This window comes from Bombina bombina, chromosome 9, assembly GCF_027579735.1.
Source record: "Bombina bombina isolate aBomBom1 chromosome 9, aBomBom1.pri, whole genome shotgun sequence".
NCBI lineage: Eukaryota > Metazoa > Chordata > Amphibia > Anura > Bombinatoridae > Bombina > Bombina bombina.
Genome location: NC_069507.1, coordinates 162,482,076 through 162,499,352, shown reverse-complemented (window position 1 = coordinate 162,499,352; position 17,277 = coordinate 162,482,076). Strand labels below are relative to the sequence as shown.

Here is a 17,277-nt window from a genome sequence, read left to right as displayed (position 1 = left end):
TTATAGAATTCAGTGAGTTCCGCCTCTGAAAAGTCTGCACCACAATTTCTCTCCAAGCAGGAGAATATTTTATCATCAGGCCTTTACACAGACATACAACTAAAAGTAGAAATGGGACTGTTTTCCATATAATTGTTATTTTAAAAATTATAATCTATACATTTTATTCCAAGATTAATTCTTTCCGCACATTACGGAGCATCTTGTCAAAAATTCCCAAGGCTAAATAACTTTTAAACCAGAAAATGTGTAAGTGTTGACACATTCTTTCGTTTGATGTGTATATATAGTTTTGTTTCCTGGTGCCAGCTGCGTTAGGCCTTGTACTAATATTGTCCATGGTCTAAAAAATTAAAACTTGCCAGTAGAGGCCCAATGACTTAAAGGGACAGTCTAGTCAAAATTAAACTTTCATGATTCAGATAGGGAATATTTGCTCAATTCTTTAGATATCCTTTGTTGAAGAAATAGCAATGCACATGTGTGAGCCAATCACACAAGGCCTCTATGTGCAGCAACCAATCAGCAGCTACTAAGCATATCTAGATATGCTTTCCAGCAAGTGATATCAAGAGAATGAAGCAAATTAGATAATAGAAGTAAATTAGAAAGTTGTTTAAAATGACATGCTCTTTCTAAATCATGAAAGAAAAAAATTGGGTTTAATGTCCCTTTAAATATGTATAGCTTATAGGAGAGAAGGGAATGAGGTGATATGATAGTAAATTTCAAGTATGGTAAGGGCCTTAAAGGGATAGGAAAGTGTACACATTTGTCTCTTGTGATTGGCCAACTAGGTGTCTTCAACTAGCTGCCAGTAGTGGAATGGTGCTCCTTCAGCAAAAGATAACAAGAGAATGAAGCAAATTAGATAATAGAGTTAAATTGGAAATTTGTTTAAAATTGTATGTATCCAAATAATGAAAGAAAATGTTGGGGTTTCCTGTCCCTTTAATAAAGCTGAGGCTGTGAGTATTTGACTTAAAAAGGAAAACTCAAGAACAAGGGGTCATGATCTCAAGCTGAAGGGTAGTATATTCCAGAGTAATTTGAGGAAGCACTGCTTTACAGAAAGGGTGATTGATTGATGGAATAAACTTCCACAAGAGGTGGTAATGGCAAACACTGTGGGGGACTTTAAGAATGCCTGGGATAAGCATAAGGCTATCATCCTGCGAACTAGATATCTAATCTATGTTTATATGAAATCAATTATTATAAGATATTAGATGTAATACAACCAAATGCATTTTCAACTGAATTATTTTACTAATCCCTACTATGTTTTTAAATCCGGTGCTTTTTTTAATGATGTAATAATCTATATTCAGTGATTCCTATGTTCACAGTAATATTTTCTTTTTGCAGGTCCAATGTGGACATCTCCTCTCCTACTGTGGTATCAAAAAGACTAAAGGCCCTAAGTCAAAATGGACCATTGTTTGCCCTATCTTTCTTGGCTTTTTGGGTTGCCTGGGCTCACCCTGGATTACAATTTCTCATTTGCCTTTGCCTTTATGACAGTTTCCTTACCATGGTGGACCTCAATCACAACGCCTTGCTGGCTGACCTTGCCGTCTCTGCAAAGGAAAGAACCAGCCTCAATTTCTATTGTTCACTCTTCAGTGCCATTGGATCACTGTCTGTTTTTGCATCTTACACAGTATGGAACAAGGAAGACTTTTTTTCCTTTCGGATATTTTGTGTAATCCTGGCAGCCATATCCGCTATTGGTTTTACAGTGTCCACATGGCTACTTAGACAGCGATTTGAGCCTGGAACAAGAGCCAATATTGACAATGAGTCTGTATTGAAAGAGTATGTGACTAAATGTTTTTTTTATATGTTATTGTGTTTCACGTTGCTCAGGGAGGATTAATTTGTTAATCTTACAAGCCTCTAGATATTAAATTACTCTCCTTAAGCCCAAGATCTTTAGGTCAGATGAGGCTTTAGTGCAAACTATTTGGGTGCTAAAGAAGAGTTGTGTAACATACTTCTAGTGTTATGCATAGGATCATGTTCTTTTGTTTGATCCGAAAAGTACATAATCACGCATTACTGATAAAGCACATACGCTTTTGGCCATTTGTGCGTTCTTTTTAATGTCAGTCAATAATAACAATACTTCTCTTCATCCCAAGAGCCATTCTTGTTTTTTGTTTTTTTATATCCCTTGTTTAAGTGGATTACATCAGCAGAATCCCAGTAAAGACAAAGAAGTGGTTTCTTTCAAGATATCCAGATTAGTACAAAACATATCCTAAAACAATATTAAACCCTGCCTTGCTTTGTATGAAAGCGTATGCTTGGATTTCCATAACAACTTTACTCTGCCATAACTAAAATGCATGTTATGTCACCAGGCAAGTTTTATTTGCTTTTGATTGATGACTTGTCTTGACATGATTTACTATTTTAAAACCGCACTGACTAGTAGCAAAGTAATGTGTTATTAGACTATAGTGATAATTTATAAACAACCAATTGCATAAATGTGATAATGTTTTTTTTCTTCAGACTACATATTGATGACCAATCTGCAACTCCAGAAAAGAACATAACTCTCTTAGAATACCTCAAACAGCTCTCTAAACACAAGAATTTACTCTGGTTTGTCAGTATGAACTTGATACAAGTAAGTTTTAGAATCTTAAAGGATTACTTTCTGTTATAATTTTTAAGCTAAACAACTAACATATTAAAGTTAATAAACATTAATTAAAACCTACTGACCTATATTTTCTCCAAAATGAAGTTTAATAACGTTCTAAAAGTTATATCTTTTTTCGCCGATGATGTCACGTTATCCTGCCCACTATTTTCAGCACTGCTTGTTCAAAATACTTAAACCAATAACTTTGTGTTTAAAGCGCCATTTTGAAACCTAGGTATTGTAAACGGATTGGTACAGAGCAAAGGATACCCACGGAGTGGGTTTGGAAAACAATTAAATTTGCAGACAAGATTTCTGATATACGGTAGAGATATGTTAATGAAATGCTATTGATAAAAAGCGTATTTGGGGTAGTTAGTTAGTAACAGGCATAGAAAATATTTACTTACAGTGGCCCTTTAAAGAGACATTAAACTCAAAATCAAACTTATATGACTCAGAGTATGCACATTTAAAAAACAAACTTTCCAATGTATTCCTGTAATCAAATTTGCTTTGTTTTCTTTGTATCCTTTGTTGAAGAGTTAAAGGGCCATTCTAGTGTTAAAATGACATGTTTAATTCATTAAAGCATGTTATTGTAACACCAGTAACACTAGTGATGCTGCAAAGGTGTTAATCACATAGTTAAATCCAATCAGCAATGCTAGTCTCAAAGCTAGGTCATGCGACTAGCGCTACTGACTGGACCAGCAGTGCTCCGCAGTGGGTTAAACACATAGCATTACAATGTTGGCCCTTTAACTTTAGGAAGGCTCATAGGAGCTCAGGAGAGTGTCTGTAGCATTCAAATATTTTTGCAACAATGTTTGGAGTAATATTAAACATTGTTGCAAACACTGCTGCCTTAGAGTGCTGAAGCTTCTATTAGCCTACCTTAGTTTATTCTTAACAAAGGATTCCAAGAGAATGAAGCAAATTTGAGAACTGAATTAGATTGGGAAGCTTGTTTTTTAATTGCATGCTATGTCTGTATCATGCAAGTTACATTTTTACTTTAGTGTCTAAAATAACAAATGTTACTTGTCTTTTATATTTTCGTTTTCAGCTTGTAAGGCACACGTTTTAAGGAAATTCTGTTTTAAATAGCATAATGTATAAGATCTTAAGTATGGTGTTTTTGAAATATTGAAGAAGATAAAGCAGTAAGCTGCAATCGTTAAAGGGACATTGAACCCACAATTTTTATTTTATGATTCAGATAGAGCATGGGATTTTAAATGACTTTCCAATTTACTTCTATTACCAGATTTACTTAATTCTCTTGGTATCCTCTGTTGAAGGACTAGCAATGCACTGCTGGGTGCTAATGAGCCAAGACAAGAGGAATATTTGTTGCAGCCATCAATCAGCAGCTAGCTCCCAGTAAGGTATTGCTGGTCATGAGCCTAGGCATGCTTCTCAACAGAGAATGAACCAAATTAGATAATAAAAGTAATACAATTAAATTGGAAAAAAAAGTTTAAAATTGTTCTATCTGAATTATGAAGGAAACTTTTTGGGTTTCATGTCCCTTTAAATAACTGTTCTTCTGTGTGTTCTGTGTGTTAACAACAGATAACACAATAGATGTGCTATAACATGCTACATGCACATAAATAACCAACAGATGGCGCTATTGCATTGGAAACTAAAAGGACATGAAACCCAAAAATGTTTTCTTTCACTATTCAGATAGAGCATATCATTTTAAACGACTTTCCAATTTACTTCTGTTAGCTAATTTGCTTCATTCTCTTGGTATCCTTTATCGAAGGAAAAGCAATGCACTACTGGGAGATAGCTGAACACATCAATAAGCCAATGATAAGAGGTATCTATATGCAGCCACCAATCAGCAGCTAGTTTCCAGCTCCTTAGCCTACCTAGATATGCTTTTCATCAAAAGATACCAAGAAAACAAAGCAAATTAGATAATAGGAGTACATTGAAAAGTTGTTTAAAATCATATGCTCTGTGAATCATGAAAGAAAACATTTTTGGGTTTCATGTCCTTTTCTTTTCCAATGCAATAGCGCCATCTGTTGGTTATATATGTGTATGTAGCATGTTATAGCACATCTATAGTGTTATCTGTTGTTTATCGATATGTATTTGCTATGTTATAAGACATACATTTCTATACAATATATAGAACTATGCAAAATTCCCATACTATTCTCACGCTTACTTATTTAGTGATAATTTATCATGCGGTCTCATTCACTTAAAGGGACAGCCTACTTTAATCTTTTTTATTGTTTAAAAAGATAGATAATCCCTTTATTACCCATTCCCCAGTTTTGCATAACCAACACAGTTATATTAATACACTTTTTTCCCTGTGATTACCTTGTATTAAAGCCTCTGCAGGCTGGCCCCTTATCTCAGTGCTTTTGACAGACTTGAATTTTAGCCAATCGGTGCTGAGTCCTAAATAACTCCGCAGGAGTGACAACAACGGTATTTATATGACACCACATGTACTAGCACTTTCTAATTGTGAAAAACTGTCAAAATGCACTGAGATAAGAGCTGTAATCCAACGGTTTCGAAATCAGTTTGAGCCTACCTAGGTTTAGCTTTTAAAAAAGAATACCAAGAGAACAAAACAAATTTAATGGTAAAAGTAAATGGGAAAGCTTTTTAAAATTTAATTTTGACTTGACTGTCCCTTTAACATGCGTGCGATGCCTGGTAGCTATACAGGACTAATTAATAGAAGGCAGTCTATGCATTTGTAAAACCAATATATGTACCTGTCACGGATACCAGACAGCTAAGGCTACCCCCCCCCCCCCCTCCAACAACCTCACCCCTGTTGTTTCTCAGTGGTTTTGGGCTCCTCAGAGCAACCACAATCTCTGGAAGCTTTTGTTTGCTTGTTTTGTGAAGAGCTGGTGTATGACCAGGAAGACCCTCCTAAGCTGGCCAGGCTCCTGGAACTCCCGGTCGACCGCCTCACAACGGACACCCGCCTAACTCCTCTCAGGCTGGCCGGGCTCCTGGAACTCCCGGTCGGCCACAGGACAACAGGACACCCGCTAACTTTACCCCTAGTCGCTCCAGCAACCATGTGCCCCAGAGCTCCGCTCTTTTTGGGGATTAGTAGCCCCTAGGGAGGACAAGAGGTGGGGGAATTACCGGAGGGGAGCTCCTTTGGGAATCGCGGGTTTTGGATACCCCTATCCCCATAACTTCAACTGACTGTAACTCCGGTCCCCAGAAACTAATCATGCTGACTGTGGCATTTGGGGACCGAGAGCTTTAAAATGACACCCTGGAAGTGCCGCCGCTCCACCGGGATCACCCCAAAACCGTCACCACTGTGTCCTGGGATTCTGTGGGACTAGGGTTGCTATGGAGGCGCCAGTCAGTCTAGAGGGGCGGGAATGGCAGGAAAACTGTAGCATTGTCTCCCTGTCTTATCAAGATGAGCTGTCTGTATAAAAGGAGTGTGTGTTTTCAATAAAATCGGTTCTATTTTCACCTGAATGCTAGTCTGTCTAGTTATTTGGGTGGGCTCCAGCTAAAATCACTTTCCTGGGCTGCATAGCAGCCTGTTCCAGGCAGAGAAAGGATTCTCAGGCAGAGATTCCCAGTCTGGGTAGCTGGAGTCTGCCACAGGGTGGGACCCTGGGTACTGATGCTGTCGGGCATCATGGGTGGCTACAGGCTGTGGTCACTTGCCAGCTACATAGCTGCAGTCGGCAGGGAGGAAGCAGGACCCTTTTGGCGTAGCTACCCAGTTGGGGTAGCCGGGGGTATAAGTCACATTGGCTGGCAGCGGTGGGGATCTGCTTCTATCGCACAGTTTCTGCTGACAGAGGAGACGTGCCACAGTAGCCGGTAACTATGGGAACCAAGCTCCTAAGGAGAGCAGAGGAGGCACTGGCCCAGCTGGACGGTCCTAGTTCGTATTGGGACCTGCTGGCACAAAGGGACCTTATCCGCCGTTCGACTCTGGAGGGAGGCTCTTCAACAAGAGCAGGGCTATCGATTACTGGCTCCAGTGGAAGTTCCGAGTACCTTTCCTGGGAGGACAGCCCCGGGCGGAATGGCTGTCTGAATTGGATGGACTGGTCCAGGAGGAGATGGTTCCAGGATACCAGGGAGAGGAGGTAGGCGTCCTCCCTCCCCTTACACAGAACCCTTTCCCGGGAGAGGAGACAGTCTGTCTCTCTCCCCAGCGGCAGAGCCAGGAGCAGGGAGAGGAGACAGTCGGTCTCTCTCCCCAGCGGCAGAGCCATCCCCTGGGAGCGGAGGTAGTCGTCCTCCCTCCCCTTACAGAGAAGCCCTTGCAGAGAGAGACGGGTATCAATATCTCTCCCCAGCGGCCGAATCCCTTTCTGGCAGCGGAGACAGTTGGTCTCTCTCCCCAGCGGCAGCACAGTTTCCCATGGAGCGGAGGTAGCAGACCTCCCTCCCCAGCGGTAGATCCTCTTCTCGGGAGAAGAGACAGACGGTGTCTCACCTCAGTAGCTTGGCAGGGTCTCTACCCTTTTCTTGTCCCGGAGTATTTCTCACCGGGGGCAGGCGTTGCATTGGGCAAGGAGGATAAAAGCTTATGCAGTTGGTGCCACATGTTTGGGCACCCGAGCTTTGCCTGCCCCACCAAGGAGCAACCTCCCCCTCCGATCTGGGGTGGGAATACAGGTGGGAAACCGGCACTAGCTATGTTTGTGGGTGGGTCAGCCTGTACTAAACAGAGTGTCACAGAGAGAGGCAGTGTGGCCATGGAACTTAAGGACACTGGAACTTGTGGGACAGCAATTGTTTGGGAGCCGGCCTTAGCAAACTTGTTTGGGACTTTGCCTTATGTGACTATCCCTGTGCCCAGGGTGCAGGGTATAAACTACAGCAGGAACCCCCCAGGATGCCCCAAGCTCTGGAGAGTTGGGATAACCTCTCCCAGCAACTGAGAAGTGGAGGCCCACCGTCGGACAGCCTCAGGCCGACCCGTTAAGGGTCTAGCCGGGTCTGCCGAACTGGAGGGGGGGAGATGTCACGGATATCAGACAGCTAAGGCTACCCCCCCCCCCCCCCCCCACCCTCCTACAACCTCTCCCCTGTTGTTTCTCAGTGGTTTTGGTCTCCTCGGAGCAACCACAATCTCTGGAAGCTTTTGTTTGCTTGTTTTGTGAAGAGCTGGTGTATGACCAGGAAAACCCTCCTAGGCTGGCCGGGCTCCTAGAGCTCCCGGTCAGCCGCCTCTCAACGGACACCCGCCTGACTCCTCTCAGGCTGGCCGTGCTCCTGGAACTCCCGGGCCACAAAACAACAGGACACCCGCTAACTTTACCCCTGGTCGCTCCAGAAACCATGTGCCCCTAGTAGCCCCTAGGGGAGGACAAGAGGTGGGGGAATTACCGGAGGGGAGCTCCTTTGGGAACCGGGGGTTTTGGACACCCCTATCCCCATAACTTCAACGGACTGTAACTCCGGTCCCCAGAAACTAATCATGCTGACTGTTACATCTGGGGACAGAGATCTTTAAAATGACACCCTGGAAGTGCCGCCGCTCCACCGAGATCATCCCAAAACCGTCACCACTGTGTCCTGGGATTCTGTGGGACTAGGGTTGCTATGGAGGCGCCGGTCAGTCTGGAGGGGCGGGAATGGCGGGAAAACTGTGGCATTGTCTCCCTGTCTTATCAAGATGAGCTGTCTGTATAAAAGGAGTGTGTGTTTTCAATAAAATCAGTTCTATTTTCACCTGAATGCTAGTCTGTCTAGTTATTTGGGTGGGCTCCAGCTAAAATCACTTTCCTGGGCTACATAGCAGCCTGTTCCAGGCAAAGAAAGGATCCTCAGGCAGAGCTACCCAGTCTGGGTAGCTGGAGTCTGCCACAGGGTGGGACCCTGGGTACTGATGCTGTCGGGCATCAGGGGTGGCTGCAGGCTGTGGTCACTTGCCAGCTACATAGCTGCAGTCGGCAGTGAGGAAGCAGGACCCCTTTGGCGTAGCTACCAAGTCGGGGTAGCCAGGGGTATCCGTCACAGTACCTAATGGTGCGATTTTGACGTTCTCATTTTAAATTTAAAATGTTGTTGTTTCTTATACACTAATGTGTGTTACATGCAGAAAATATGGTATTACTACGTGTACGCATCAGTCTGTTTGTTTGTATGAAATTTAGCTTTAAAGAGATAGGAAAGTCAAAATTAAACTTGCATGATTCAGATAGAGCATGTAATTTTAAGACTATTATAAATGTACTTCTATTTTCAAATGTGCCTTGTTCTCTTGGTATCCCTTGTTGAAAAGAATATGCACATATCCTACACTAGTGGGAGCTAGTTGCTGATTGGTTCCTGCACACATTTGTCTTTTGTGATTGGCTAACTAGATATGTTCAGTTAGCTGCCAGTAGTGCAATGCTGTTCCTTCAGAAAGGATAACAAGAGAATTATGTAAATTTGATTATAGAAGTAAATTGGAAAATTGTTTAAAATTGAATGCTCTATCTGAATAATTAACATTTTGGGGTTTTCTGTCCCTTTAAGGGGACAGCAAACACCTTGTTTTGACACTTCTGTTGTCTTGGTACAGAATAACTTATCAGCCAAGTTTAACCTTTTTTAAAACAAGTTAACATTTTGTTAGCTGCAGTTGTTTTTCAATAGCCTAAAGCAACCCACCACTTGCCTAATTTGGAGAAGACATTCCAGTCTTTAGTCTGCAGCTGACGAGGCTAGCCATGGTCATACTGTTGGTATCAAGGGCATTGTTTTACAGTACTTATCTGTTAAAGCCTATTAAAAAAAGCTATGTAGTAGAGTTGATCTTGAGAGGTCTGCAATGTGCTTCAGTTTGAGAATTAACTGAAGCACAGTGTTTACTGTCACTTTAAGAATGTGCAGAATATTCTATTATCTTAGTTCAATGCTGGGGTCAAATAGCTGGTTTGTATCAGTACCTAACTTATATTTAACTTGTGCAATGGATGGACCTTTACAGTTTAAGCTTTTATAATATATCAGAAATTCAAATAGGGTCAAGCTGATTTGAACACACAGCCTTATTAGTGTATCCTGTCTGCTGCGCTGCCTCCCAGTTGAGCAGGTTCTAGAGTTTGACAGCTCAGTAAAAGCTCATCTAAAATCAGACAAAACAGAATGTTCTCACACACTTTATTAGAGACATACGGCTAGATTACGAGTTGTGCGTTAGGCTCAAAAAGCAGAGTTAACAGGTCCTAACGCTGCTTTTTCACTACCGCTGCTATTACAAGTCTTGCAGGTTTAGGGGCACCGCACACTTCTTTGGCCTTACCGCAAAACGTCTTACGTAAACTTTGTAAAGTCTTTTTTTCTATGGGACTTCCATAGCGCCGGTATTACGAGTCTTTCCTGGGAGGCCAAAAAGTTAGCGGTACACCCTCTACCTCCAAGATCCCTAACACATTTAAAAGTCAGTAGTTAAGAGTTTTATGGTACAACGCCGTAACATAAAACTCATAACTAAAGTGCTAAAAAGTACACTAACACCCATAAACTACTTATTAACCCCTAAAACGAGGCCCTCCCGCATCGCAAACACTAAAATAACATTTCTCCAACATTGGTGTGTCCGGTCCACGGCGTCATCCTTACTTGTGGGAATATCTCTTCCCCAACAGGAAATGGCAAAGAGTCCCAGCAAAGCTGGCCATATAGTCCCTCCTAGGCTCCGCCCACCCCAGTCATTCTCTTTGCCGTTGCACAGGCAACATCTCCACGGAGATGGTTAAGAGTTTTTTGGTGTTTAAATGTAGTTTTTATTCTTCTATCAAGAGTTTGTTATTTTAAAATAGTGCTGGTATGTACTATTTACTCTGAAACAGAAAAGGATGAAGATTTCTGTTTGTGAGAGGAAGATGATTTTAGCAGACCGTAACTAAAATCGATTGCTGTTTCCACATAGGACTGTTGAGATGAAGTAACTTCAGTTGGGGGAAACAGTTAGCAGACTTTTCTGCTTAAGGTATGACTAGCCATATTTCTAACAAGACCATGTAATGCTGGAAGGCTGTCATTTCCCCTCATGGGGACCGGTATGCCATTTTCTTAGTCAAGCAAACAGAATAAAGGGCTTAATATGGGCTATAAAACTGGTAGACACTTTTATGGGCTAAATCGATTGCTTTATTTGGGCATTTTATACATGTTTATGCTGATAATTCACATTTATAAACTTGGGGAACGTTTTTTTATGGCAGGCACTATGTTAGACACCTTTTTCAGTCAGGGAGGGCCTTCCCAGTTGTAGGCTGAGCCTCATTTTCGCGCCATTACTGCGCAGTTGTTTTTGAGAGCAAGACATGCAGATGCATGTGTGAGGATCTGAAAGTAGCTGGAAAAGTTTCTAGAAGGCGTCACTTGGTATCGTATTCCCCTCTGGGCTTGGTTAGGTCACAGCAAAGGCTATAGCTGGGACTGTATAGGGGTTAAATTTGTAAACGGCTCAGGTTCCGTTATTTTAGGGGTTAAAGCTCTGAAAATTGGTGTGCAATACTCTTAATGCTTTAAGACACTGTGGTGAAATTTTGGTAATTTTTGAACAATTCCTTCATACTTTTTCACATATTCAGTAATAAAGTGTTTTCTGTTTAAAATTTAAAGAGACAGTAACGGTTTTGTTTTAAAACGTTTTTTGTGCTTTATTGACAAGTTTAAGCCTGTTTAACATGTCTGTGCCTTCGGATAAGCTATGTTCTATATGTATGAAAGCCAATGTGTCTCCCCATTTAAATTTGTGTGATAATTGTGCCATAGCGTCCAAACAAAGTAAGGACAGTACTGCCACAAATAATGAAATTGCCCAAGATGATTCCTCAGATGAGGGGAGTAAACATGATACTACATCATCTCCTTCTGTGTCTACACCAGTTTTGCCCACGCAGGAGGCCCCTAGTACATCTAGCGCGCCAATGCTTATTACCATGCAACAATTGACGGCTGTAATGGATAACTCCATAGCAAATATTTTATCCAAAATGCCTACATATCAGAGAAAGCGCGATTGCTCTGTTTTAAACACTGAAGAGCAGGAGGGCGCTGATGATAATTGTTCTGTCATACCCTCACACCAATCTGAAGTGGCCATGAGGGAGGTTTTGTCAGATGGGGAAATTTCAGATTCAGAAAAAATTTCTCAACAAGCTGAACCTGATGTTGTGACATTTAAATTTAAATTAGAACATCTCCGCGCACTGCTTAAAGAGGTGTTATCTACTCTGGATGATTGTGACAACTTGGTCATTCCAGAGAAATTATGTAAGATGGACAAGTTCCTAGAGGTTCCGGTGCACCCCGACGCTTTTCCTATACCCAAGCGGGTGGCGGACATAGTGAATAAGGAGTGGGAAAAGCCCAGCATACCTTTTGTTCCCCCCCCCCCTATATTTAAGAAATTATTTCCTATGGTCGACCCCAGAAAGGACTTATGGCAGTCAGTCCCTAAGGTCGAGGGGGCAGTTTCTACTCTAAACAAGCGCACTACTATTCCTATCGAGGATAGTTGTGCTTTCAAAGATCCTATGGATAAAAAATTGGAGGGTTTGCTTAAAAAGATTTTTGTACAGCAAGGTTACCTTCTACAACCCATTTCGTGCATTGTTTCTGTCACTACAGCAGCGTGGTTCTGGTTCGAGGAACTAGAAAAGTCGCTCAGTAGAGAGACTCCATATGAGGAGGTTATGGACAGAGTTCACGCACTTAAGTTGGCTAACTCTTTTATTTTAGATGCCGCTTTGCAATTAGCTAGATTAGCGGCGAAAAATTCAGGGTTTGCAATCGTGGCGCGCAGAGCGCTTTGGCTAAAGTCTTGGTCAGCGGATGTGTCTTCCAAGACAAAATTGCTTAACATCCCTTTCAAAGGTAAAACTCTATTTGGACCAGAATTGAAAGAGATTATCTCAGACATCACGGGGGGAAAGGGCCACGCCCTTCCACAAGATAGGCCTTTCAAGGCCAAGAATAAGTCTAATTTTCGTTCCTTTCGCAATTTCAGGAACGGACCGGCCTCTAATTCTGCATCCTCTAAGCAAGAGGATAATGCCTCACAACCCAAACCAGCCTGGAAACCGATGCAAGGCTGGAACAAGGGTAAGCAGGCCAAGAAGCCTGCTGCTGCTAACAAAACAGCATGAAGGAGTAGCCCCCGATCCGGGACCGGATCTAGTAGGGGGCAGACTCTCTCTCTTTGCTCAGGCTTGGGCAAGAGATGTTCAGGATCCCTGGGCAGTAGAAATAGTTTCTCAGGGTTATCTTCTGGAATTCAGGGAACTACCCCCAAGGGGAAAGTTCCACATGTCTCACTTATCCTTAAACCAAATAAAGAGACAGGCGTTCTTACATTGTGTAGAAGACCTGTTAAAGATGGGAGTGATACACCCAGTTCCAATAAAGGAACAAGGAATGGGATTTTATTCAAATCTGTTCGTAGTTCCCAAAAAAGAGGGAACTTTCAGACCAATTTTGGATTTGAAGATCCTAAACAAATTTCTCAGGGTACCATCGTTCAAGATGGAAACCATTCGAACGATTCTACCCACTATCCAGGAAGGTCAATTTATGACTACCGTGGATCTAAAGGATGCGTACCTACATATTCCTATCCACAAAGAACATCATCAGTTCCTAAGGTTCGCCTTTCTGGACAAACATTACCAGTTTGTGGCCCTCCCATTCGGGTTAGCCACTGCTCCAAGGATTTTCACAAAGGTACTAGGGTCCCTTCTAGCGGTTCTAAGACCGAGGGGCATTGCAGTAGTACCTTACTTGGACGACATTCTAATACAAGCTTCGTCCCTGTCAAAAGCAAAGGCTCATACAGACATCGTTCTGGCCTTTCTCAGATCATACGGATGGAAGGTGAACATAGAACAAAAGTTCTCTGTCTCCGTCAACAAGAGTTCCCTTCTTGGGAACAATAATAGATTCCTTAGAAATGAGGATTTTTCTGAAAGAGGTCAGAAAGTCAAAACTTCTAAGCACTTGTCAAGTTCTTCATTCTGTTCCACATCCTTCCATAGCGCAGTGCATGGAAGTAGTAGGGTTGATGGTTGCAGCAATGGACATAGTTCCTTTTGCACGAATTCATCTAAGACCATTACAACTGTGCATGCTCAAACAGTGGAATGGGGACTATACAGACTTGTCTCCAATGATTCAGGTAGATCAGAAGACCAGAGATTCACTCCGTTGGTGGCTGACCCTGGACCATCTATCCCAGGGAATGAGCTTCCGCAGACCAGAGTGGGTCATTGTCACGACCGACGCCAGTCTAGTGGGCTGGGGCGCGGTCTGGGAATCTCTGAAAGCTCAGGGACTATGGTCTCGGGAAGAGTCTCTTCTCCCGATAAACATTCTGGAACTAAGAGCAATCTTCAATGCTCTCAGGGCTTGGCCTCAGCTAGCAAAGGCCAGATTCATAAGATTCCAATCAGACAACATGACGACCGTTGCGTATATCAATCATCAGGGGGAACAAGGAGTTCCCTGGCGATGAAAGAAGTGACCAAAATAATTCAATGGGCGGAGGATCACTCCTGCCACCTATCTGCGATCCACATCCCAGGTGTGGAAAACTGGGAAGCGGATTATCTGAGTCGTCAGACATTCCATCCGGGGGAGTGGGAACTCTATCTGGAGATCTTTGCCCAACTAACTCAATTATGGGGCATTCCGGACATGGATCTGATGGCGTCTCGTCAGAACTTCAAGGTTCCTTGCTACGGGTCCAGATCCAGGGATCCCAAGGCAACTCTAGTAGATGCACTAGTAGCACCTTGGACCTTCAACCTAGCTTATGTATTTCCACCATTTCCTCTCATTCCCAGGCTGGTAGCCAGGATCAAACAGGAGAGAGCCTCGGTGATCTTGATAGCTCCTGCGTGGCCACGCAGGACTTGGTAGGCAGACCTGGTGAATATGTCATCGGTTCCACCATGGAAGCTACCTTTCAGACAGGACCTTCTTGTTCAGGGTCCATTCGAACATCCAAATCTGGTCTCCCTCCAGCTGACGGCTTGGAGATTGAACGCTTGATTCTATCAAAGCGTGGGTTTTCAGATTCTGTGATAGATACTCTGGTTCTGGCCAGAAAACCGGTAACTAGAAAGATTTTCCATAAAATATGGAAAAGATATATCTGTTGGTGTGAATCCAAAGGATTCCCATGGAATAAGATAAAAATTCCTAAGATTCTCTCCTTTCTACAAAAAGGTTTGGAGAAAGGATTATCTGCAAGTTCTCTAAAGGGACAGATCTCTGCTTTATCTGTCTTACTACACAAAAGACTGGCAGCTGTGCCAGATGTTCAAGCATTTGTTCAGGCTCTGGTTAGGATCAAGCCTGTTTACAGACCTTTGACTCCTCCCTGGAGTCTAAATCTAGTTCTTTCAGTTCTTCAAGGGGTTCCGTTTGAACCTTTACATTCCATAGATATTAAGTTACTATCTTGGAAAGTTTTGTTTTTGGTTGCTATTTCTTCTGCTAGAAGAGTTTCAGAGTTATCTGCTCTGCAGTGTTCTCCGCCCTATCTGGTGTTCCATGCAGATAAGGTGGTTTTGCGTACTAAGCCTGGTTTTCTTCCAAAGGTTGTTTCTAACAAGAATATTAACCAGGAGATAGTTGTACCTTCTTTATGTCCGAATCCAGTTTCAAAGAAGGAACGTTTGTTACACAATTTGGACGTAGTCCGTGCTCTAAAATTCTATTTAGAGGCTACAAAAGATTTCAGACAAACATCTTCTTTGTTTGTTGTCTATTCTGGTAAAAGGAGAGGTCAAAAAGCAACTTCTACCTCTTTCCTTTTGGCTTAAAAGCATCATCCGATGGGCTTATGAGACTGCCGGACGGCAGCCTCCTGAAAGAATCACAGCTCACTCCACTAGGGCTGTGGCTTCCACATGGGCCTTCAAGAACGAGGCTTCTGTTGACCAGATATGTAAGGCAGCGACTTGGTCTTCACTGCACACTTTTGCCAAATTTTACAAATTTGATACTTTTGCTTCTTCGGAGGCTATTTTTGGGAGAAAGGTTTTGCAAGCCGTGGTGCCTTCCGTTTAGGTAACCTGATTTGCTCCCTCCCTTCATCCGTGTCCTAAAGCTTTGGTATTGGTTCCCACAAGTAAGGATGACGCCGTGGACCGGACACACCAATGTTGGAGAAAACAGAATTTATGCTTACCTGATAAATTACTTTCTCCAACGGTGTGTCCGGTCCACGGCCCGCCCTGGTTTTTTAATCAGGTCTGATGAATTATTTTCTCTAACTACAGTCACCACGGTACCATATGGTTTCTCCTATATTTTTCCTCCTGTCCGTCGGTCGAATGACTGGGGTGGGCGGAGCCTAGGAGGGACTATATGGCCAGCTTTGCTGGGACTCTTTGCCATTTCCTGTTGGGCAAGAGATATTGCCACAAGTAAGGATGACGCCGTGGACCGGACACACCGTTGGAGAAAGTAATTTATCAGGTAAGCATAAATTCTGTTTTTTAACCCCTAATCTGCTGCTCCGGACATAGCCGAAACTATAATAAACATATTAACCTCTAAACCGCTGCACTCCTGCGTCGCAAATGCTAGTTAAATAATATTAACCCCTAATCTGCTGTCCCTAACATTGCCACCACCTACCTACATTTATTAAACCCTAATCTTCCGCCCCCAACGTCGCTGCCACTATACTAAATGTATTAACCCCTAAACCTAAGTCTAACCCTAACATCCCCTAACTTAAATATAATTTAAATAAATCTAAATAAAAATTAATATTACCTAAATAATTCCTATTTAAAACTACTTACCTATAAAATAAACCCTAAGATAGCTACAATATAACTAATGGTTACATTGTAGCTAGCTTAGGTTTTATTTTTATTTTACAGGCAAGTTTGTATTTATTTTAACTAGGTAGAATAGTTACTAAGTAGTTATTAACTATTTAATAACTACCTAGCTAAAATAAATACAAAAGTACCTGTAAAATAAAATCTAACCTAAGTTACAATAACACCTAACCTAACCCTACAATTAAATAAATTATCTAAATTAAAAACATTTAAATAAATTAAATTAGCTAAAGTACAAAGAAAACAAAACCCTAAATTACAGAAAATAATAAACAAATTACAAGATATTTAAACTAATTACACCTAATCTAATAGCCCTATCAAAATAAAAAAAGCCCTCCCAAAATAAAAAAACCCCCTAAACTATGAATAGCCCTTAAAAGGGCCTTTTGCGGGGCATTGCCCCAAAGTAATCCGCTCTTTTACCTGTAAAAAAAAAAAAATTCAACCAACCCCCCAACAGTAAAACCCACACAACCAACCCCCCAAATAAAATACTATCTAAAAAAACCTATGCTCCCCATTGCCCTGAAAAGGGCATTTGGATGGGCATTGCCCTTAAAAGGGCAGTTAGCTCTTTTGCGGCCCAAACCCTAATCTAAAAAATAAAATCCACCCAATACACCCTTAAAAAAAACCTAACGCTAACCCCCTGAAGATCGACTTACTGTTCTGAAGACCGGACATCCATCCTCAAGGAAGTGGCAGAAGTCTTCATCCAACCGGGCCGAAGTCCTCAACGAAGCCGGGAGAAGTCTTCATCCAAGCTGGGCGAAG

At 42.2% G+C, this 17,277-nt stretch overlaps 1 protein-coding gene across 1 annotated transcript in view; it reads left to right on the top strand.

The window, feature by feature from the left end:
* MFSD13A (major facilitator superfamily domain containing 13A) overlaps positions 1-17,277 on the top strand; it is a 152,278-nt gene that overhangs the window by 63,372 nt on the left and 71,629 nt on the right. The window contains exons 4-5 of the mRNA XM_053692469.1: positions 1,369-1,818; positions 2,521-2,638. Of these exons, the coding sequence (XP_053548444.1) occupies positions 1,369-1,818; positions 2,521-2,638 (568 nt within the window). The remainder of the gene's footprint in view (positions 1-1,368; positions 1,819-2,520; positions 2,639-17,277) is intronic.